This window comes from Sesamum indicum, linkage group LG5 (assembly GCF_026168435.1).
Source record: "Sesamum indicum cultivar Baizhima isolate 11 linkage group LG5, ASM2616843v1, whole genome shotgun sequence".
NCBI classification, from domain to species: Eukaryota; Viridiplantae; Streptophyta; class Magnoliopsida; order Lamiales; family Pedaliaceae; genus Sesamum; species Sesamum indicum.
Window position 1 is genome coordinate 17,307,329 of NC_142661.1, and position 23,558 is coordinate 17,330,886.

The 23,558-nt window shown below is 32.9% G+C and overlaps 3 protein-coding genes across 4 annotated transcripts; 1 reads left to right on the plus strand and 2 right to left on the minus strand.

The window, feature by feature from the left end:
- Positions 1–2,141: 2,141 nt before the first annotated feature.
- On the minus strand, positions 2,142–4,316 carry LOC105161986 (beta-amyrin 28-monooxygenase). The gene is made up of 3 exons (XM_011079880.3): positions 3,306–4,316; positions 2,852–3,039; positions 2,142–2,768 (listed from the first exon to the last, which is right to left on the minus strand). The coding sequence occupies exons 1-3, from the start codon at positions 4,252–4,254 to the stop codon at positions 2,469–2,471; spliced, it is 1,437 nt and encodes a 478-aa protein (XP_011078182.3). The 5' UTR covers positions 4,255–4,316; the 3' UTR covers positions 2,142–2,468.
- Positions 4,317–9,528: 5,212 nt separating this feature from the next.
- PFD1 (PREFOLDIN 1) lies at positions 9,529–14,218 on the minus strand. The gene is made up of 5 exons (XM_011079881.3): positions 14,065–14,218; positions 13,932–13,985; positions 13,718–13,830; positions 13,490–13,574; positions 9,529–9,846 (listed from the first exon to the last, which is right to left on the minus strand). Exons 1-5 carry the CDS (start codon positions 14,086–14,088, stop codon positions 9,736–9,738), a joined length of 387 nt encoding a protein of 128 aa, XP_011078183.1. The 5' UTR covers positions 14,089–14,218; the 3' UTR covers positions 9,529–9,735.
- A 4,729-nt stretch (positions 14,219–18,947) lies between these two features.
- On the plus strand, positions 18,948–23,021 carry LOC105161988 (Protein kinase superfamily protein). 2 transcript variants are annotated; one of them, XM_011079882.3, is made up of 7 exons: positions 18,948–19,143; positions 19,226–19,371; positions 20,044–20,351; positions 21,065–21,200; positions 21,634–21,770; positions 21,958–22,081; positions 22,338–23,021. In XM_011079882.3, exons 2-7 carry the CDS (start codon positions 19,299–19,301, stop codon positions 22,892–22,894), a joined length of 1,335 nt encoding a protein of 444 aa, XP_011078184.1. In that variant the 5' UTR covers positions 18,948–19,143; positions 19,226–19,298; the 3' UTR covers positions 22,895–23,021. The 2 variants fall into 2 exon arrangements, with proteins under 2 accessions (XP_011078184.1, XP_011078185.1); XM_011079883.3 differs by having other exon boundaries at positions 19,238–19,371.
- Positions 23,022–23,558: the final 537 nt, after the last annotated feature.

Below are 23,558 nucleotides of genomic sequence, written 5' to 3' on the forward strand. Positions count from 1 at the left end.
TGAAAATCGTCACAAATAAAACTAAATTAAAAAAATATCCTAACATATAGGACAAAAAATATAATTTTTCCTGATATATGCACATGTTGAATTTATTGTTATAATTATTTCAAGTCCTTGATATTCTCGGGGAGTGTGGTTAGAGAAAGTCCTTAAAATAGAGGGCTTGGAATACCCCGAGAACAAGGTGGTCAAAGAAATGTATATATGAATTTATGGAGACTTAACTTTATTTTCGGAAACATGTTGGACCTGATCACAAACATAAGAAAAAGATAGTTGGACTATATGTTTTCTTTGAAAATGCAAAATGGTCATTAATTAGGTCTAAGGACCGAAGCTGTTAGTATTTTTAAAAGTTGAAAGACGAAATTAAATAGAACTTCAATATGTTTAGAAACTAAAAATGAATTAGTAGCAATATATGAGGACCAAAACTGTAATTATTCCCAAGTTTGACATTTTACATGTAATTTCAAATTCTTTTAGTTAGACTGCATTTTAAGTTATGAATTTCAAATTCTTAATAACGAATTATTTCAATTTATTTGGATAATTCTAAATTCAAAAATGTCAAATTCTTCAATTTTAAATTTAAATTATACTTTATTAAATAATACCGAATTTCAATTCATCAATCCAAATATAATCTTTATACTGTCTTAACAGCATAATGTGGGGTGAAGTATTCTTTTTCCTTTATTGTTGTGTATGTGTAGAGACTGTCCCAACAATAATCACTGTGAATTCAATTAGTATATATTTTTGCTGGTGTAAAATTGTGATTATATAAATAGTTGGTGAGTATAGGTCTGTCGATGAACGGGCATTATTCTATTCAGATTTAGATTCAATAAAAACCCATGGTTATTGTTTATGAACTTTACCCAGACCCTACCCATATAATACCTGTCGGATCTTACCCATATTTTACTCAAAATAATTGGGTCCAGTTTGAGTATTACCCATTGGGTCTAATTACCTATATTGAAATAAATAAAGCAATTATATATTTTTCTATAATAATATTATCATAACTTAATACTAAAAATTAATTTAAGAAAAATATTTTATAAACTTGCAATCGATAAAATAAATTAAAAGTTATTTTATTTTTTACATGTGCAAATTGAACATCGTTGCAATACAACTAATGATATAGACTTTGTCCAAATAATTAATCGTTATTAATTAATTACATGATCAACAATAAAAATCATATATTTATAACTTTGAAATATTTTTTTTTATCCATTTGATATTGCGTTCAATATCAATTTAATGTGTTTTCTAATTCAAGTTCAAAAAACATTTTGTCAGTTCCATATATTAATCGAGCATAACTAATTTAGTTCTTTTATATATTTTTTTCATTCTTTTTCCTGTTACGTTCAAATTAATTTTATCATAAACTTAATTTGGAGGTGTCACTATGAAAACAAAGATGAAAAACTTGTGTTTTTCTTTCTCAAATATCAATATGTAAAAAAATAATAATATACTATGTACAAAATTTAAAAATTTTAAATGACAAGTAAATTGAGTTGATTGATATATAAAAAGTTTACAAATTTGATAATATTTTCTATTATTAAATTTTACCCATTGAATACCCATATCCACGAGTATTGTAGGATCCAGACCCTACCCCATACCCAAAATATTTATTTCAATTAGTATAGATCCGAGTCTGAGTTTAACATAAAATAATTGAGTTTGGATATAAATCTAACATAAAATTATTTGATGAGTTTAGATATTATCCGCCCATCAACAGATTTAAATCATTCTTATAAAAGATGGATCTTGACCAACTGTTAAAAAAGGAAAATTCTTCAAACCCACATAGATTTGTGTGATTAATGTCTTTCAATATTTTCACACACCGACAACAAAATTACTATTTGAGAATAGTGGGAGTATGTGAATGTGTGTATTTCTTGTGGTTCTGTATCTTGTTTTAGGACTTCCAGCAAGAAACAAAATCATTGGTGTAGGAGAAATTTTAATTTAAATTGAATTTGATTAAATTTTAAATTAATCATATAAAAATATAATATATTTATAATTTGACGAGACTTGATTTGAATAAGAATCTTTGTTTGATTTTATAACAATTACTGAGAGAAAACACAAGTGAATATACGAACAGCTACAATTATTTTTCCTTCATTGAAATAAAACCATTGTAAAAATACAACATCATGCCTCAACAAAACAACCACCAAAAAACAAAGAGAGAAAATTACTCAAGAGAGAGAGCTTAAGCATACAGCAGCCTTATTTTGGCATATATATAGAGAGAGAGATTCAGAACTCAAAACATGGCTAATAATATATATACAAGTATATATATATATATATATATGTATGTAGAGAGAGAGAGAGAGAGAGAGAAATTTAAAGCCTGGAATCTTGATTAAGCAGCTTAATTATTAATGGAGTTTAATTAATTAATGTGGGTTGAGTTAAGGTGTGTGAGGGTAGAGACGAACTGGTAGACCCTTAGCAGGAATAGGCATAGGATCAACCACTATCTTCTCATCAGGCATAGTTTTCTCCCACCTGAACCTCTTCACCAGGTGGTGCATGAACACCAGTATTTCCAGGCGGGCGTACTCCTTTCCCGGGCACATCCTTGGCCCGCCTCCGAATGGCACGAACGTGTATGGAGCCGGCCCGGATCCTTCAAACCTTGATGGGTCGAACTTCTGGGGCTCTGGGAAACATTCCGGATTCTTGTGTGTTGAGTTTGCACTCCAGTATAGCTGCAATATATACATATTTCGTTAAAATTCAGATATATGTATATATATATATATATATGTGTGTGTGAATGTAATATTCTTACCTTCCAGCCTTTTGGAATGGAGAAACCGTTGTAAGAAAAATCAGCAATGGCTTCTCTGAAAGCTCCCTGGAGGGGCGGTGCAAGTCTCAGTACTTCACAGGCAACGTTCCATGAATATTTCATCTTTTGTAGGTCATCCCAGTTCAGCAACTCTCCTGGACCTTTTGATTTCGCAATCTCCATTTGTTCTGTACCATGTGATTAAGACCATTAGGTTATACATATATATACTAAAATATGGCATGGTACTGGTAGGATGATTGCTATGCTGATCGCTCATTTCCTGTCTTTTATTCAGTCAAAAGTTACATGCATATGTATAATTACGACGTCTGTCAAGTAGGGATTCTTTTTTATTCTCTTGGAAAATACGAGGTTTACTATTATTTTTATATAATATGATTGGTTGAATTTGATCAATACGATGAAACATGATAGTTTCTTGAGGGTTTACCTTTGTAAACTCCGTCGTAGATTTCAGGCAGTTCAGCCAGGTACTTGACGATGAAAGTGCAAGCAGAGCTAGCAGTGTCATGGCCTCCAATGAGCAAGCCCAGGATCTTATCAGCAATGTCCAATTCATGCATGAATTTCCCGTTTTCGTCGCTTGTTAGAAGCATGTGGGACAATATATCTTGAGTTGGCGATGCTTTCCCCTCAGCCAAGTCGACTTTCCGTTGTTTGATGATCGATACAAGCTCTTTTCTGATGTAGTTGGAGGCCTTGATGCCCTTGTTGAAAGGGGTTCCGGGCAAGTCTATGGGGATGGAGATCAGACCGGAGGCCAAAAGGTTGAAAGGCTCGGCGAATTTGTCGACCTGTTGAGGATCCTCGATGCTGACAAAGAGCCGACAGGCGAGCCAGAACGTATAGTTCTTGGCTAGAGGGAACACCACCACTTCTTCCTTGTTCTCCCACCCGTCGGCAAAGTGCCGGCGTGCTATATGGTCCATGATCCCGACGTACCGGTGGAGAGCTTCCGGCTTGAGGAAGTTGGGAAGCATTTTCCTCATTTTGATGGCTTCTTCCTTGGAAGAAGTTTGAGTGGAGGAAGGGAAGATCTTGTCGACGGAGCTAGGCCACCACGCTTGGACGAGCTTATTCTCATTTGAAAACAAGAACTTATTGCCAGCAGCACCGCAGAAAACTGCAGCCTGCTCGCCTAAAAGATGGGTCTTAAATACATAAGACGAGTACCTAACCATGCGGTCAAAGATAAACTTCTCTGGGTGGCCTTTCCACCCGGTGGAGAGGAACTCGAGGCTCTCCCCAATCACCGGCCACCCGGTTCTCCCCGGGGGTAAGGCGCCGGAGGCGGGCTTCGTCTTGTAGAAGATGAGGTGGAGGGAGAAGAAGATGAAGGAAACAAAGAGGCAAAGGAGAGAAGCATAGAAAACCTCCATGTTTCCTTTTCTTGATTTGTTGGGCAATTCTTGTTTGTTGTGTGATGTTTCAAAGTTGGGGAAGTGTATATATAGAGGGAGTGAATGAGTCAAAAGGGTGACTGTTTTTGGTGAATTAGTGATATTATGAGGAAGGGAAGATGTTAGGAGTGGGAATATTGAAGCTCAAAGTCAAGTAGATAGTGCGAAGAAATCGAAGTTGGTAAGAAGGAACTACTTTTATTGTTTATATATTTTGTGTGCAAAATTTATGCCTTTTTTTGCTTACTTTTGGTGTGTGAGAAACGCATTGATGAGGGGAGGGGGTTTGAATAATTCCAAATTGGAATATTGCATGTGAAAAGAGTATAAATATTATTTGCTGAAAGGCGCGCGCAGCACTATGTGGACCGGTGTTGTGTGTAGTGGGAGGAAGGGACACCGTGTGGAATTCCTGCAAATTACCCTAATAATTCAGTCATTTTTTTAATAATGGAAAGTATCCAATTATTAATGGTGGTCTGCGTCCCACATCATTTACAACCGATAAATTGTACACCGAGACTTATTGATTACGAAAATTTTTGCCTCAAGTCATGTGCTGAACTAAATCAATCATAGAGCTAACTATATGCGATTTTTCATTTTTTCTAAACTTTACCCCAATTACATCACATGCATATTTCATTTATCATATAATTAGTTCGGTTCAGTCAAACTTGATTTAAGTTAGAATTTTTCATTGATTACAAAATGCTTGAGAGTTATGAAGTTAGAACAGATAATAATTCGTGCAACGAGGCATTGACCGAGCTATAGGGAAAATTCTAGCCCGAACCATAAACCAATCACAGAGCAAGTGCGATACACTTGTTGTATGATTGGTCATTTTTCTTTTACTATACACCAATCACATGACAAGTGTATTACGTTTGCCATATGATTGATTCAAATTTGACTTAATCAAATTCGAGGTAGAATTTCCCCAGAGCATAATTAATTAAGACTTATATATATTCCGTTGATTGAATGAAAAAGATAGTATGAATAAATAGTGTGTACAAGTAGAATCATGGAAGATACTTTTTCAAGCCAAAATTACATATTTAATCAAAACTAAATAAAAAAATGTAATGATTATATATATAAAGTGCCGATATTTTATAAAATAGTGTATCTATATGATTTTCTTTGTTCGTATTCCTTCTCGCTCCTTTCGTGTTATTTAAATTTTTCTTCTTTATTTACTCATTATTTAAAATTTTTGTCACTTCTATTTATTCTTTTAAAATTATATTATATTTTCACTAATCATATAACCTAATGAACACATTAAAATATGCTTAATTCATGTACAAAATTTGATAAGTATCTTAATCCTACCTTTTGAAAATTCAAACACACTCACTCAATGTGCCAATATATTTATATAATCATAAAATATAAAATGAAATAAAAATCAACGTAATATCTATCCAATAGTTAATATAATATGATCCGTATTATTTATTATTTTTACACTTAAAACATATAAAAAAAAATTAGTAGTTGGTCAATAAGGACTTCAACCCGAGTTCTGAATGAAACTTGAAGAAACATACGGGTGATTTTATAATTTTCATTAATGTGGGCCGTCTAGTTTTAAGTCCTCGACCAACCACCTTAAATTAGGCTATCACCTCATATGATTACTGAAAAACGGTCAGTGACTAAAAATTCGTAGCGAATATACTTTTACTTTTTTAAAAATTTTAAGTGTTCGAAATTATTACAAATCTCACTCAACTTACGATAAAAACACCATCGAATTATCCAACCAAGTTTATAACTTTAATTCAAACTCATAATTAAGATTTAAATATTTGTTTTTCTTCATATATAATTTTTTTAAAAAGAAAGGTTGCATATTGAAAAATGAGGATATTGTAAGGAAAAAAAGATAGAAAAAGGAGCAGTTGACTTAGGGTGTAATGTCAAATGTGGCAGGCCATTCAGCTGATTAGAAGTGTGAGTTTGTTCTAACTTGGTGGCTCTATGCTTTCAAATACCAACACTAAACAAACCACCTTTTTCCATTATTGAGTTGATGGATTTTTTTTTTGAATGTCACTTAGAAATATTTAATACTACTTAATGGAGACTATGAGTAGATGCTATCTGAAATGACAGTACTACCCTTGGGAAAGTTAAAAAACGCAAAAAATTACAAAATTAGTCCCGTAACGGGAGGAAAGGGTGGATTGTGGTCCTATAAGTATATATGTTGATGGCACTTTAAGTTTTTTATTATTTTAATTTATACAGTTATAGTTTTCCGGTGAAACTGAACCTAAATTTAGCTAAGCAATTGTAAATTTCTATTTATACTTGACCCTCTTTCGTTAAGGTTTGAACGAAAGATGCTGATGTTAGCAAAATAATCACATAAATTTTTAATTTTATCCCTCATTTAATATTTTCGTACAACATTAGGAGTATGTACATTTGATACTATCAAATCTAATTCGACTAGTGCTTTTTTATAAACTCAACGTAGTAGCTTTGACACAGTTGCACCAATTTTTGTAATCCCAACTAATAAGATAATTAATTTATTCAATTTTCTAAATTTTACACTACTAACTTAACTGCCCAATAAATATGTTTTAATCTCCTTTATAATATATTTTAATACATGAAAGATTATTTATTAGTATTATTAAGATAGCTAGCGTACTATATCTCGCCTTTTTTAATATATTATTTTGTATTTTTTAACATTTAATTCAATTATTTATTTATTTAACTTCCCGCCCTCCACTACTACGTTTTGGGAGTATTTTCTTTTTCGGTTTACTTTTCATGCATCTTTTATTATCTCAATATTATACCATAATTTTTTTATCATCACTTTATATAAATCCTATTATTTTTTATTTAATTTATGAAATAATAAATATTTATTTAAATAATATTATAAAATACGCACACACATAGAATGTACCATAAATTAATTCATTTTTTTAATAATAAAAAATTAAATAACTCGAGGAGACCGCCCTTAAATGAAGGACCACGTGACCTAAAATTGGCCGTAGGTGAGGATACCCTACCCCACTCTTATGACTTGATTAATACACAGAATTTTACCTGTCTCATTCAATCCACCCCATTATTTATGGTGGACATTACAAGACGACGCCATAATTCCCAGAAAAGTGTGGAAGAAAGCCCCGTAAATGTATGTCGCCTACATTTATATAGTAGATTATATTATATTATTTTTACTTTTAGTATGTAATATGTGATAAAATTTGAATTATTTAGCTTATTAATTATATTTTTATTTTTGTGATTAAAAATATATTATTGTTAGACTGTGAAATTTTTAATTAAATTTAAAGGGAAAAAAAAGAAATTTTTGCACTACAAATATATATATATATATATGTATGTAATATGAGGGTAATATTGTCCAAATATTTAACTGTAGGTGAGTAAGTATTACGTTTGTTAGTTTAAAATAATTAATCAAGCAAAGTATATTTAATTTTAAAGTAAATGAGGTAATTTTTGTACAAATATAAAATATTATAAAAATATAAATCCAGACAAACACAAGATTAAATTAAATGGTGGTGTCCCAATTTCATGAAGACTAATAAGGTCCTTTTCAGGATTATAAAAATTTGGGAAATAGTAGAAACCAATTTATGGGTCACCAAAATTGGTGGATGTGAACCCTAATAAGTATTTGCAACAATGCTATTGCTATCCCCTCCCCTCATATTTTTTGTTGTTTCTGTATTAGCATCTCTTTTCTTTTTAATGGGTAAAAATGACTGAAGAAGGCTAATTTGGCATTAGCCCATTCATAAGATTGAATTCTTACAATAACAAACGTTTTGAATTCGAATCCCACGAATATATGTTGATTTGAATTATCGATGTAGCAAATTAGTTTTTAAATTTGAATGTTTCTAATGATGTAATGATTAACATACTGTTAAGAAAAAAAGATTGTAGACGAGCAATCAGCATAATAATTTTTTTGCTTTTTTTGGGTGTAAATATGAGAATCCTCCAATAAATCTAGCTTGAAGCATAACTACAATTCAAATAGTGAAACCATTAGTACAGCCTCATTGCAGTGTGAAACAGATCAAAACGCTCCTCATAATTTAGTCACAAGTCTATTATCACTTTCTATCTGCGTTAATCATTCAATGATCTATTTTATGATAAGGCACAACCTAGTTCGTTCCATTTCAACTACTACCTGTCTCCAAGAATTATGCAAATAGCAAGTGTAAAATTCAATTCTATGCTTCAACTAATATACTCTTAGAAAAATTCTTATTCGTATCAGGTTTCGTCGAACCAAATTAATCAAGAAATAAATATAACACACTTATTGTATGATTTATCACTTTCTCTAAACTGTACATCATTCACAGGCCAAGTGTACTGCACTTGTCATGTAATTGACTCAAATTTGACCAAACATAGTTTGAGTAAGAATTTCCCGATATTCTTACTTATATTTCTTTCTTCCACAAATGGCTATCTCTTTAATTAATTAATCACGTCAAATTTTTTGGGGGCATGTACGTTCAAAGTTAATTTATTTTACGAAATCTGATCAATTATTTATCTTATTTTTCTATTTTGATTTAATTAAATAAATATAATAAAATAAATTTAAATTATAAGTATACAATAAATATCTATAATTTGCGACGATGAGTACCGACAAAGTCAACCCTACCAATATCAAGTCAAGTTGGGGGAGTTGGTGTATAGGGTGGTATAGATATGTGATCAGAAGTCAATATTGGCGGTGTATGAACGAACAAAAATGCATGCAACTGCTTTTATTAGCTGCACTATTTAGTTAGCAGCTGCTGCGATTTCAACATAAACTAGGACTTAGGATCAATCTGGCTAGTACATTGCAGCAAACACTTGAAGGAAATGGTACTCTAGGGACAGCTATTTCATGATGGGAATTAATTATGCAAAATTATGTTCCGAAATGAGAAGAGGGGGGGGGGGGGGGGGGGTTAAAAATCTTATAATTTCGACAAACTATATAAAAATAAAGCTGTACGTCGCGGAATTAATGGATCTGACAAGTGAAATAGTGACCATAGTAGGCAGTTAAGTTGTCAATATTGACATTATTGATGACAATGTATGTGTTATAACCACCTAGTCAATGTATGTGTTATAACCACCTAGTCATGATAAATAATGACGACAGTGTTCCTAGGCCTTTTTCTTGATCAAGTTCAAGATTGAAATAAACAAAAAGGATGAGGAAAGCAATCCCGTAATGTCGATTACAAAGTTGAAATTGAATACAGCACATGCTCAATAAACGATACATTCACTCAAATATACGGGGGTATGAAAGGCGACGAAAACAAGAAAGGGGTTTGTTGGTTAAGAATGCTGCTCTGGAGAAACAGAAAAATCTGCAACAAACTAGTGAAACGCTTAAAATTTCACAGGAAAGCAGAGTTATACTGACATGGCCATTATCTGACGGGCAAGACCAGGGTCTTGCTGCAAGAGCTCCCGCAGGTTGTTCTCAACCTCAGCCATCTGCTTTTCCAAGTACTCTTTTGACGTCTGTCCAAGGGAAACAACACATGCTACAGTTCTTGACCAAAATATTTGATAAGAAATGAGAATTTTCAACCACGATCAATCAAAAGAAATGTGAATAGTCCTAAGACTGAATATTCCTACGCCAAGTAACGTGAAATACAACAAGACAAGGTCAGGAGACGAGCAACAAGAACCGCGCAACTCAGCAAAAATGGAGCCTAGTGTGTCTTTTTATTATAAAAAATAAATGTATGCATATAAAGCATCAATCAAATGGAGACGACATGAAAAATTGCCAAAAAGTGTCTGATCAATTCATCTCCAGGCCTCTTGCAAGCAACAAGTATATATTTCAAAATGACAGTATTTTGTCCAATCTCCAGTTTATTGCCCCCAGCTCCGTTTTCAATCAACTGGAACTCAATAAAGTTGTTTCCTTAGGCTAACCCTTATCCTCTCTAACAATAACAAGTATTATGAAATGCCTAAGAAGTACTAAGTGGAAGAAAGTTGTATTCAAGCATGATGATATGACACAAATGCTAAGAAATTACTGGAGCTGGAACCAAGAACCAAACTGATCATTTCTACAATAAAGTGTTAAAGTTAAGATTTAAACAGATTATACAATAGAATTTGACATATCACTAACAGAGGTTGTCAAAGAGAGGGACTTCTGTGAAACTACATATTCTTCTGATATCACAACATAACAATATGGCAGTGCAACCATAGTCTCCCAAATTCCAAATGTTGTAACAGTTTAGACAAGGTAAGTTTACTAAAATTTGAAGAACATATTTCCACACATCAATTAGCTTTTTAACCTAGATATAGAGGCTTTACTATTAGTTTATAATGTGTATTATTAGAAAATAAGAACTTGCAATTCCCGTTTGATGAAGAAGCTACCATAACCAATCACCATCTCCAGCGATGAAAACATTCGCTTTTTCCATTCAAAGCTTCACAAAACTATCAGTCGCCATCTGCAGAATTAAAAACTTGCAAACTCCACGCAGCTTCACACAACTATCAGTCGCCATCTCCAGCAATAAGAAAGTTCTTGTTTCCATTCAGCTTCATGAACTATCAGTCACCATCTCCAGGATTAAAAATTTGCTGTTTCCATTCACAGCTTCAGAAAAAAACTCTCAGTCACCACCTCTAGCAATTAGGCTTGCTGTTCTCATTCACAGTTTCACAACACTATTAGTCACCATCTCCAGCAATGAAAACACAGTAACACACTGTTCCTATTCACAGCTTCAGGAAACCATCAGTCACCATCTCCAGCCAGCACATTCTAGCTAAATCATGGTCCAATAATGGTTGGAAGAGCTGGACAACCCATTTATAGGGTCCACAATGTCAATACGTGCTCATACTCCCTCCTTTTTGACCAAAATTACATTCAATTTCTTGAAAACTGATTGTCCAACTTTCAATGAGTTATTAATACAAATAATTGACCATAAAGAAGCTTGAGACCAACATCTACACAGATAAGCATAATATTGAAGACCTAAAGGAAGTCAATTTGATTGGTAGAGAACGATAACCAGATAATCTCTCTGTTGCTAAAATGAAATAACATCATTTCCAATTGGATAATCCAGAAATACTGACCTTCTAGAAATAAACATTTGGCTTATTCATATTCTTGGTTATTGGTTTTTGAGCTCGAGAAAGGAGGGTTAAGTCAAGAATCATGTTTCCACTATTACTTCAAATTTTATGCCGAGTAAAATGAAGACATTCAGGCACAAAACAGGGGGCAACAACAGCCACCTCATCTGTATATTGGAAGAAGCACAAGAAGTAGTGATGTTCATTCCTTAAAATCGGCAATATCTTAATTCATCAATACGAGTTACTACATTTGCATTTAAGAGAAAAAATGTCAATTTGACAAAACCTCTTAGGTTTTCCCTCAACATCATTACGTGTGTAAAACTTTGATCACTTTGTGCTTATAATATAATATTTCAACCTCAAGAGGCTGCCATTATGTCGCATTAATTAACATCAATGTGATTAGCAATTAGAATGCCCGGAAATTCAAAGAAAGAGGATGGAGAACATGTACTAGTTCTGATAGTCAGTTGATCTTATGATATTAATTCATCAATAAGTGACCAACATCCAAGCATATGTGAGTTTTCCAATTAAAATATGCTTCATTCTATTGCCCCTTCACCACAGACAACTATTGGATTTGCAGTAGTTTCACATTTCGCCTTACAGAACAAAAGTAAGAAAATTAGGAATGAAAAAGGACAAATGCTGGTTATAATTTAGTATCCTACTCTGTTCCGCTTTCTCTACACTGCATGCATAGCGTTAAGCTCTGAAAAAGGCAAGAAAAATACAACTCAAAGTCTCAACTGATAACATTGTTTGTTTCCCTTTGTGTTTTACATGTTCAGAGTTATTACATATCTTCACAGAAATGAATCATATATTCTATCCACTGAAATATTGTATAAATATGACTCAGTAACTAGTTTGTATTCTATAAGGTAGATCTTGTGTGTAAAGTGCGTAAAAGGTGAGATTCTGTGTCACTTATGTTGCAAAAATGATAATTCTATCTATCCTAATTGAAACAAGTACCAGATGACGTTACCCAACTCACAACAGAGTGCACTTTAAAGATGTTGAGTAACCATATAAATAGTTTAATCTATATGTCTTTCAAGGAAATGAATTCTTGTTAGCTAGCAATACCTGCATCACTCAAATGTGCACTTCGTGGAAAGTGATGCAGGTCCAAATTTACTATGTGTTATAATTGGCCTAATTCTCCCTATACATGAACTACTATACCTGAAATGATATACAACCGACATGCAATCATATGTTTTGGGATCTAGGATACAACATGACTCTTCTAGGTTTAGAACAAGTTATTTAGCACAGCAACTAGATTATGCCTCTACCATAATATACTCTATCCACGAGCAATATTTTTCTCTTTCTTGACTACATATAGATTTGAAACAGTAATAGTGTTAAATTAAACGAAAACATCTTGAAACATCATAATGGAAACTTATCAATACTGTATATGATGTGTCTCTATCTCATGCTTGAAGCCAAGGAACTTCTAATTGAGTCCATGTAACTTCAAACTAGACTATCACATGCCAATAATTGGATCAACACAGCTTTAGACACCCAAACCCATATCATGACCAAATGGAATAAAACAGACTTCGTAGTAAAATTAGACCCTCAGCTTATCATTGACATGCTCTTTGGGTGAGTTCAAGTCTTCAAGATCAAGAATGACTCTGGAAATTTTCATGGATTAATTGATAAATCGCAATCCTGTTGTCCTCCATAACATCTAATGCTTTTAAATACCTCTAAAATCTCCTGAAGTGTGCAACCTCATCATATAAATAAAGAGTTGAAAAGTTCTCCTTTTCAGTCAGTCGTAGGTAAACTATAAGAATTAATTGTCCCCATTTCATGTTATCTCATTGGAATTCCAAGCTTCTCAGCTCCAAGAAATCCAAATTTTCCACATCCGCAACTCATATGACTATCTACAGCTAAATTTCAGTTTATAATAACAACAACAATAACCTAATAACAAAAAAGGAACTCTTAAAAAATGAAAATTCTCAAGTATAAAATATTAAGAGTTCAATCATACCTGCAAAGCAACAATAGCAGCTTCACTATCCTTTAGCTTTTGATCTTGTTCTTCCATCAAAACAGATTTCGGTTCCAAAATGAACCTGCCCAAATCATATCACATACTTAGTTCCAAAACAAACCAGCACAAATCATCTTGCATCATACTCGCAACCATAAATACATACACGGACACTGAGCAAAATACACAAAATTCAAACAACAAACAGGCATTTCAAAGACTAACGTTCTGCCAATAGATTTATAAGTATTTGTATCATCAGCTAGTTGCTTGAGCTCCTCCAAAGTTAAATAAGCCCGCTTCTTTTCCGCTTCTTTATTTCGCAGCTGATTCTGAACCTGCAAAAGACAAAACCCAGATTACAGCCTCCTCCACTTGATTTCAAAAGAGAAGATACTGAACAAAACACATAGCTAAATCCTTATCTACAAACACCGACCTGCTTCAATTTTCCGGTGGTCTCGATCATGCGCCCTTGGATTTCAAGAAATGCCTATCACCAACATTAATAAACCCAAAAATTAACAAGACCGCTTTAAGGTAAACTCCACACAGCAGTTTCTAAGACTTACACTTCTGTTTGCTTCGTCCGCCATTCTTCGCTGCTTCTTGATTTTCCTCAAACTCCCTCAAAACGCTCCAAAGTTCAAACTCAGGAACACAAGTCCAAAGCCCTGATGACTTTTATTTTTCTAGCTTATTTATTTGCATAGACCGAGTGAGTTTTGTTGGATATGGGCCTGTCATTGAACAAATGAATCAGGACAAGCCCAAATTTATTTAAACTCTAGAACAAAGTAGGAATAACACTGACGTCCTCTTCTAAAATTTTGTGTAATTATATATAAATTTCTATAAATTAAAAATTTACATTTAGTAGAATTCACTACTTTGTTAACATTAGCAAAATAATTAAATTAAAAATTTATATTTATTCTCGATTGACTTATTACAAACTTATTGTTGGTCAAACAAATATCTTCTGACTAACCTACACTTAAAATGATGAAAATACACATCCTCATATGTATTAGCTTGTGAATATGTATAAGAATAGTTGGGTTTAAAAAATCTTTATTTGACTGATTGTAATAAAATCAGTAATAAATTAATGGAGTATAAATATAAATTTGCATTTAATTTTTTATTAATTATGAGAAGGGTTTGTATATAGCCAAATTGATGACTCTTTTATTTAAAAACTCTCTATGTAAGGATAATATAGCATTTTATTACACATTAGTACTTGTTTTAGATATTAGAGGTTTCCTATAGGCATGAAAGGGGCTATAAGTACGTGATATTGCATGAGATTTAATAAAGCAATCTCACATATCCAAGTGAAAATGTCCTATATGTCCCTATCTTCCCAACATATAATTAGCACCTTCAATTTGCTTTTCAAATTTTATCTAATAATTTCCTTTTTTGGAATAAGGGCATTTTGGGTAAACAGAAATAGTCCTACAAACATCACCATCCTCTTGTACTTCTTAGATAATGATCCAAGAAAAAACATGATAATTGACTTGGTTTTCGTAATCACATGTTTATCAATATCATCAGTTGCGTTATAAAAAAACTGCATTTTCGCACTGTATAATAAATTAGTTTTTTATTCTTACAAAAACAATCCTGTGAGAATGACTGAAATTAGACATAACCACTTTAAAATAACTGTACGTAACCAGAATCTACACACAATCCCACCAAACATCTTGACAAAGAAGTCAACTAACGCGCTTTATTCATCTATCTCACAACTAAAGCACAATCAATGGGTAGAAACTCTAGTAGAATCATAAATACATCTATATTATTATAACGTGACATGGACTTGTACTTCTATAAGTTCTCCTTAAATTTTAGGAGTATCTGCAAATGCTTAAAATAAGCACCTAATATTTTATTATTGAAAATAAATCGAAAAAGTACTTTTGTCGTACAACTTTTCTTCTAATCTATTTAAATTAAGTTGATTTAAATAAAAAACAACAAATATCTCCCAATTTCCGATAAACTTGTAAATATTAACCTATTTTTACAAACACCTCCAACTTTATTTATTTTACTTTTAACTTTTAATTTTAAATATTTTTAATTTGTACTATTATTTAATATATAATTTTTTTTAAATAATTTATTTTCACTAAAAAAACAGAAGTAATTGCAAACACCCCATTATTTCTTTTTATCTTTTCTCCCAACTAAATCAACCTCACTCGGATGTGGTGTTGTGTGTAATGTTGAATTTGGAGGCATGTAAGGTGACAATAAGGTAGATTAATAATGAAATGATGATTAATGGTGATTCGGTGTTGATGAATGATGATGCTAAGCTACAAATTCTAGACTTCATTTTTTGAATATGTGATTGAAGCAATCAACTATGAGTAGAGTAATCATTACATTCAATAATGTGGCACGTGACATGCTATAGTCCTTCTAATAAAAGAAATATAAATATGAATAAATTACATTTTATTATTCGAATATGATCATTTTTTCACTTAAGAATTTTTTTTTTTTTTTTTTTTTGCGTCAACCTACCATCTCAACTGTATGAAATTTTGTATCTTGTCATTTATAACTATTTTTACACCAATTTTTTTGTCAAAAAAACACAACATGTCAGTGTACACGTGATGTTTAAGGATTTATATGATGTGGTATTTTTCACATATGCACAACATGTGATGTTTTTTCTGCAAAAAAAATCAGCAAAAGACGATTAGATATGATAAAGTGCAAATTTCGTAAAGTTGACATGATAAATTGACACAAAAAGAATTTATATGCCAAAGTGTAAAAACAGGCATAATTCGGATTTCAAAATGTATTTACCTTATAAATATTATCTAATTATTCAAAACAAAAATTATTTATTAATGATCGTTTTGCACTTAACGGGTATTTTAAAATAATTGTCTTGTTAGTTTATTGTTGAAAATAAAAAAAAAATGAGTGTGTTTTTGTTTTAGAATTTCTATTTTTTAACAATTTAAATTAAATTATTTTAAATTAAAAGTTATAAGTAGCTCCCTACCAACTTCTATAATTTAAATCAGTATTAACTTCTATAAATATTAAATTATTTTTCAAAATGCTCAAACTTCAACTTTTTTTTTTTTTTTATTTTTGTAATTTTTTAAACAATCTCAACTTTTACTATTACTTAATATATAATTTACTCCCACAAAAACAAAACAAAAAAAAAAAGTAAAAGCTATTAAAAAAAATAGTCAAACACTTTATTAAAATCTATAAACTCTTAAATACCTTATAAAATATTTTGAAAAGCTTATAAGCTTAACAAAAACACCCTCTTATCCTCGCCACAAAAAAGTAAACGCTGTCCCTTTAAAATGCACATAGAAAATTGGCTAAGTTTGACTAGGGAAAAAATAAAAAATAAATAGTTGAGCGAGAGAGTGCAAGTTTTATGAAATGTGCTAAAAAATAATAAATTATAATTATAATTATATTAATATTTATTATTTAAAAATAATAAAGAAAAGGGCAATCACAAGTCAAAAAATACTAGAAAGAAACCGTTGAAGCGTGTGGTACAGGTTCGAAGCGCGTAAACGATCCGGTCAACCGTTGATTTGCGAAAGCAAACAAATGCATACAACAATAGCTTTCCACAACTTGTGCGCCAAATTCCAAAACTGCCCTCCTATTTCATATGCTGTATTTTCCACTATTGAATTTTGAATAATAAAAAAAAATTAGTTACATTTTTGGGAAAAAAAATCTAATTTCATTTACATAAAACTAATTCCTTTTTTTTTTTTTTACTATTTTTCTAGCAACTACTAATCAAGTCTTAATTAGTACATAATTTTATTTTCTCTTCAGTTCAAAATAGGCCAAAAAAATGAGAATTGTTGGAGTTTAAAAGGAAATAAAATTAAATGCTAGTTGAATATTTGAACTCTTACAATCTATATTAATAAAAAAAAATAAATCTATATTCTCACTCATAATTGGTGATTTGTGACACCACAGTACTAAAGTTTAAGATATAAATTATACTTTTAAATATTTATATCAGCATAACTATTTATTTATTTCAAATGGTTTATGTCATCTTTTAACAGCTAATATACTACGATATTTATTTTTCAGCTTTACTTATGTTAATCGCTTAATCCTCTTTTAATCATATAATGATTATTTATTTTGAAAACTTGTGTCGTGTTTATCTGATTATATACTCGTAAGTACTGCGTGCCAAGATAACCAATCGATAAATAAGGGTAGAATAGACAATATATATACTAATATAAAAAAAAGAAGTCAATTCTTACTCACAACTGTTGGTTTTGTGGCACCACAACACCAAATATACGTTTAAATATTTGTATTAGTATAAAACTACTTATTTATTTCAAATGATCTACGCTATCTTTTAACTGTCAATATACTTTCATATTTGATGATGTAAGAAATAAACAATTTAAGGATAAAATAATATAAAAGAGTATTTTGATGTAACTAGTTATTTTTGTATTTTGCCTTTACTCCATTGTCTGATAGGTTATTTATAGACCTTATATCTGATGAACCTTGCAAATATTTTTAGGGGATCTTCCTTTATACTTGTTCTTGTAGAAACTCTTTATCTGATCTACAGAAATAATGTTTTTTAGTTCCACTTATCAGATGAGGTCTCCACTCAAACTTAGACTTGATGGGACTTGTTCTTATTGCCCAATTTGAAATCTCAGTAGCTAGCCTGCTTTCCTTTCCGCACGGTGAACGTATTTCTTTCCGGCTATGCTATCTGGTATTCTTTTCATCAAAAGTACTTTGGATGCCGTCCAATTGAGTCCCCTGTAGGCTGTAACTTCTTTAGCTGGGAGCCTCCTATCTTTCCCACTAGGGCACTTCATTTATTATCCTGGAAGGGTACTTCATCCGCTATTCAATTAAGTCACCTTGTAATCTTTTCAACTAGAAAGTTTCATATTATTTCTGACAGGAATATCTTGTATATTACCTAGTTTAGATTCCTCATAATTTTTTCCACTAAGAGGCCTCATATTTTTTCCAACTTGAATACCTGATACGCCATTCAGCTGAACTGTCTAGTAAACTCTTCAATTTTAAGACATCTTCTATGTTGTCTTTCAAGGTCATATCCCATACCTCTTTACCCCTACAAATATTTATCATCCAATTTTATTTATGTAAATTACTTTCTTTTTTCCCCCAAAACGTTAAGGTGTCTTGTTCTTTTTTTTATAGTTTAGAAGGATTTTGTACCTATTTTGATTTTTACTTGGGCGTAATTTGAATTTAACCTGAAAATTGTATTATTTGGACAAAATAAGGAAGGGTATTTTGGTAAAAGCAAATGGCGTTGGTAGGCTATGGGCCCAAATCATTGCTTTGGTTTCGGAATTTTCGTCACAGCGAAATGATATTTGACTCTCCCTAAATACATTCCAAGAACAACGTTACAATCAAAAATATCACTTTCTTCCTCCCTCAAATACCCTTTCAGTCAGTGTCTCCAACTCACTCTTGTATGATTTTTATGCAACTGCATTCTATTATTTGATAATATTCCGGCGACCCAGATCAGATTCCGGTGTGTTCTTTCCCATTTCCGCCGACCCATTTTGGTTTTCGGTCTACCGAAGGTTTGTTGCTGGCATGTTTTTTTTTTTTTTTTTTTTGTATTTTGTATTTTGTGGACTGACAGTGTTGTAATAACTGTATTAGTGATGTTTGCAGTGATTTCTGTGGAAATCGTGGAAGTTGAAATGTGAATCTGGTGAAGTTGGGTGGAGAAAAAATGGGTTCTTGTCTCAGTGTTGAGGAAGATGAACATCTGCAAACGCAGAACAAATCTTCGAGCAGTAGACCTGGTACTGATTTTATGTACTGACATTGGTTTGTGATCTTAATAGTTTGTTTTTCTTTTGTTTAAGTTCGCGTTCTTTCTCTTCGTGTTGCGAAAGGAAATTTGTTGGTTTATGTGTGAGTCCCACTTTTTTTAGTACACTGTGGAAATTGTGTAATCTTGGTGTGGAGAAGCTTTTGAGATTTTCTGAAGGTTGGCCAATTATGTTTCTTGTATTCGATGCGTTTGAGGTTTTAATCTGAAATCGAAGATGGCATGAGTGACATGGTGTAGTTGTCACTGCCAAAGTGATGCTGTTAGTTAGAAGAGTTGATGAGTGTAACTGGATCTTAAGATGGATTAAACTGTGGTGATTCTGGTAAGCTGTTAAACCTATAATATTAGAAATGGGAATTTCAGAAAGAATTCATCAATATCCCAATTGGGCTGCGGTTCTACGAGTGTTTTCGTAGTTATTATGGCGAAAGGATAGATTATTTCCCTTTCTCAGTGACAAATTTATTACCTTTCTTTACTTAAAGCACCATTCTGGACCTTTTTGTTGTCATGTATGCATTTTGTAGTCTTGTCAAGAAAGGAACTCACCGTTCTGGTGGAAAACATGGTTGAAGTGCAGATTCGTAGAAACATGGAGCTTCTAATCTCAGTGTTGATTTCTTTTGTTTCACATTCTCAGGTGTACGTGGAGAGTCTACATCTCCCTCGAAAGCGGGGTCTGTGAATTCGAATACGATTGTGATAATTCCCAAAAATGTAAAGGATCTAAGGCAAAGTCCTGGGAATGGTGATCTTGATATCTTCACATATGAGGAGATGAAGTTGGCGACCAAGCACTTTCGACCAGATCAAGTTCTTGGCGAGGGTGGTTTTGGAATCGTCTATAAAGGAGTTATAGATGATAATGTGAGGTCAGGTTATAAGACAACTCAAGTTGCCATCAAAGAGCTTGATCCCGAAGGTTTACAAGGGGACCGAGAATGGCTGGTAATCTTTTGTGAATAATGTTAGTTGAACAATCTAAAGGATTTTTAAAATTCTGATATTTTTCCTTCTTTCTTTCCCTGTTAGAATTTGATATTCTATACTTGTATCTCTAGAATTAGAGCGGCAGACAATTTGCCTTCGAACTTCCCCCATCTCAGTTTGAATGCAGTGAGTAGAGTTATGATTTCTGGCTATGTTTAGCACTAGTGCGAAGAGATTAATATGACTTAGACCAAAGAGCTCACATGTAATAGTCACATGATTTTGTGCGATTTTCTGAAAAGTGAATGACGCGATTGTGCTAGCAAAACTTTTGGTACCTTCTCCAGAAGAAGCTGGTGACTAAATTGTCTACCTTTCTTTTATGGAAAACAGATTACCTGCTTCCGTTTTGTTATGCGCTCCATAGTCCAAACGCTTTTGTTAATTGCCTAATTTAAAGGGGGAAGAACATAATACATAATAACTACTAAAAATCATGCCCCACCTGTGTTTTATGCAAGCAGGATCTAGCTTTTAAGTTTTAACTGTGATAAGACTGAATCGGGTGATTGCTATGTGGTGTTTGTTGCTTATGATGGATTATTTTTTTAACTCCACATTGCAATGTTTGCAAGCAAGACCTTTTGTCTATGATCCATTGGAAATATACTGAAGGTCTTGAACTGCAGGATGGGTAGACATTTGCTCACCATTTAGGTATTTACTTGCAGGCGGAAGTCAATTATTTAGGGCAATTGCGACACTCGAATCTGGTGAAACTGATTGGCTATTGCTGTGAGGGTGACCATAGGCTGTTGGTCTATGAATATATGGCATCTGGGAGCTTGGAGAAACACCTCTTCTTAAGTGAGTAGCAAAGCCTATATTTCTCTGTGCAAGTGGTAGAGAATGGTTATTATGCAAGTAAAAATTACCATCCTTCTATTTACATCACCTGAGTTTCTTGTAACAATTGCCGTACATGGACATCTAAGGTTCAGATCGTCAATGACTGACAGGAGATCTATCATCAACATGATCGTTTCAGAAATTGAAGATTTGAGTTTCTATTAACTTAATATGACAAGAAAGATGATGTAATAAATTTACTATGAACAGAAACTAATGCTTGTTGTGCAAACAGTACAAGGAAGGAGATGTTTGGGAAGGCTGTTTCATGTCTAGATCATTTTGCTGAATATAGCCCATATAAGCCACCAAAGCAATTGATGTTGCCTGAAGTAAACTAGTTCTTTGACCCTGAATCTCTTCTAACTTTTTACATGTTTATTTCTTCCAGGAGTACGTGCTACTTTAACATGGCAGAAAAGATTGAAAATTGCTTTGGATGCTGCAAGAGGCCTTGCTTTTCTTCATGGTGTGGAGAAACCCATTATATACAGGGATTTCAAGACTTCAAACATTTTGTTAGATGCGGTTAGTTAAGCTCCATTATATGCAGAAATTCCGTAACAATGGAACAATAAAATGATGTTTGTTAAACAGAAAAACCTTATCATGATTCTATTTGTTATTAATATCTATGATGTTTCTTTGGTTATGTGAATACCATTTTAAGTTTGCATGGTTCTTTCTATGTCTAAAGTGAGAAGAAATTCCGCAGGATTTTAATGCAAAGCTTTCTGATTTTGGACTGGCAAGGGTAGGCCCCACAGGAGATCAAACTCATGTGTCGACCCGGGTTATGGGTACCTATGGTTATGCTGCTCCTGAGTATGTCATGACTGGTGAGTCTTATGATAGTGGACTTGTATCGCACTTCATGTCTGAAGCAGTTATGGTTAATAATATCTGGTATCATACAGAAACCTGTTATATGTCTCATAAAAAATGCTCAAGTAGTATTCTTCCTTGGTAGAGTATGCCAATTTTTTTAGTCATTTATTCTCCTACTCTCATGAACATTTGGCGAGCTGCCGAACGCTTTTAGAAATCTAAGCCTGTAAATGCTCTTTCATTTATCTGTTTCGTCGTTTGTTCCAGGACATCTGACAGCAAGAAGTGATGTTTATGGCTTTGGAGTTGTTTTGCTCGAGATGCTCATCGGAAGGCGAGCAATGGATAAGAGCAGGCCTAGCCGAGAGCATAACCTTGTTGAGTGGGCACGGCCGATCCTGAACCACAGCAAGAAGCTCGTGAGAATACTGGATCCAAGAATCGAAGGCCAGTACTCGACTAAAATCCTCATGAAGGTAGCCAATCTCGCATATCAATGTCTCAGCCAAAACCCAAAAGGGAGGCCCGTCATGAGCCAGGTAATTGAGATTCTTGAACCCCTTGTAACACAAGAAGCAAGCCACGGAGAGGCAGCTCCACAGAATGGAAGCGGCTGTGTAACCCTTTACGAAGTCCCAAAACGCCTGCCGGATACACCCAATGAAAGGGACCGGCTCAAAAGCGAGAGTGAAAGAGAAGCTGTGCCTGTGAAGAGTAAACCGGGAAATGCAAGGAGTAAAAGTGAGCCTCCGAAGGAGTGCGACCTTTATGATCCTTCTCCAGATTCTGTGGTGGTTGAGAGATTATCCTCCGATGGACGTTGAAGCCTTCAGTTAAGACATTGTACTCTATCTTGAAACTAAAGCGTCTGTACCTTTGCATTCCATTTTGTCACTACAGGAACCTTTTTCCCAACCTTATTTTCAGTAATAAGAAAGCTGATTTTTTGTCCGTTAAGAGAAAGCAATCAGTGTGTTATTCTAACATGCACACAACTCTCTAAATCATCAAAGGTCTGTCGTGCTACTTTTGGATACAGCTAATTGTGTTTTGAGCCGCAAAACTTTTTTGTTGAAACATTTGAATCGCTATTTTTTTTTTTATAAGATTAGTAGGTTTCATATTTATAATGGAGTCGAAGATACGAATTCTCCACTCCGAATTATTGTGCTGAATTGGCTAAAATATTATTTTAGATTATAAATTATAATTTTAGAATACTTTTCTGGATTAATATTCACTAGGATAAATACATTTTGCATCCGAATTATGCTCATTTATACACTGTCATCTAAACATTTTTTTTTATGTGTTAATTCATCATTTCAATTTTGTTAATTTTACACTTTGTCTACATGATCATTTTTCAGTCAATTTTTCTATTAAAGAAACATTACATGCGCTGCAAATGATATATTTTATCCATCTTGCTCTAAGATGCCATATGTACATTGGATGTAATATTTTTCTTAAAATCTGATTAAAATA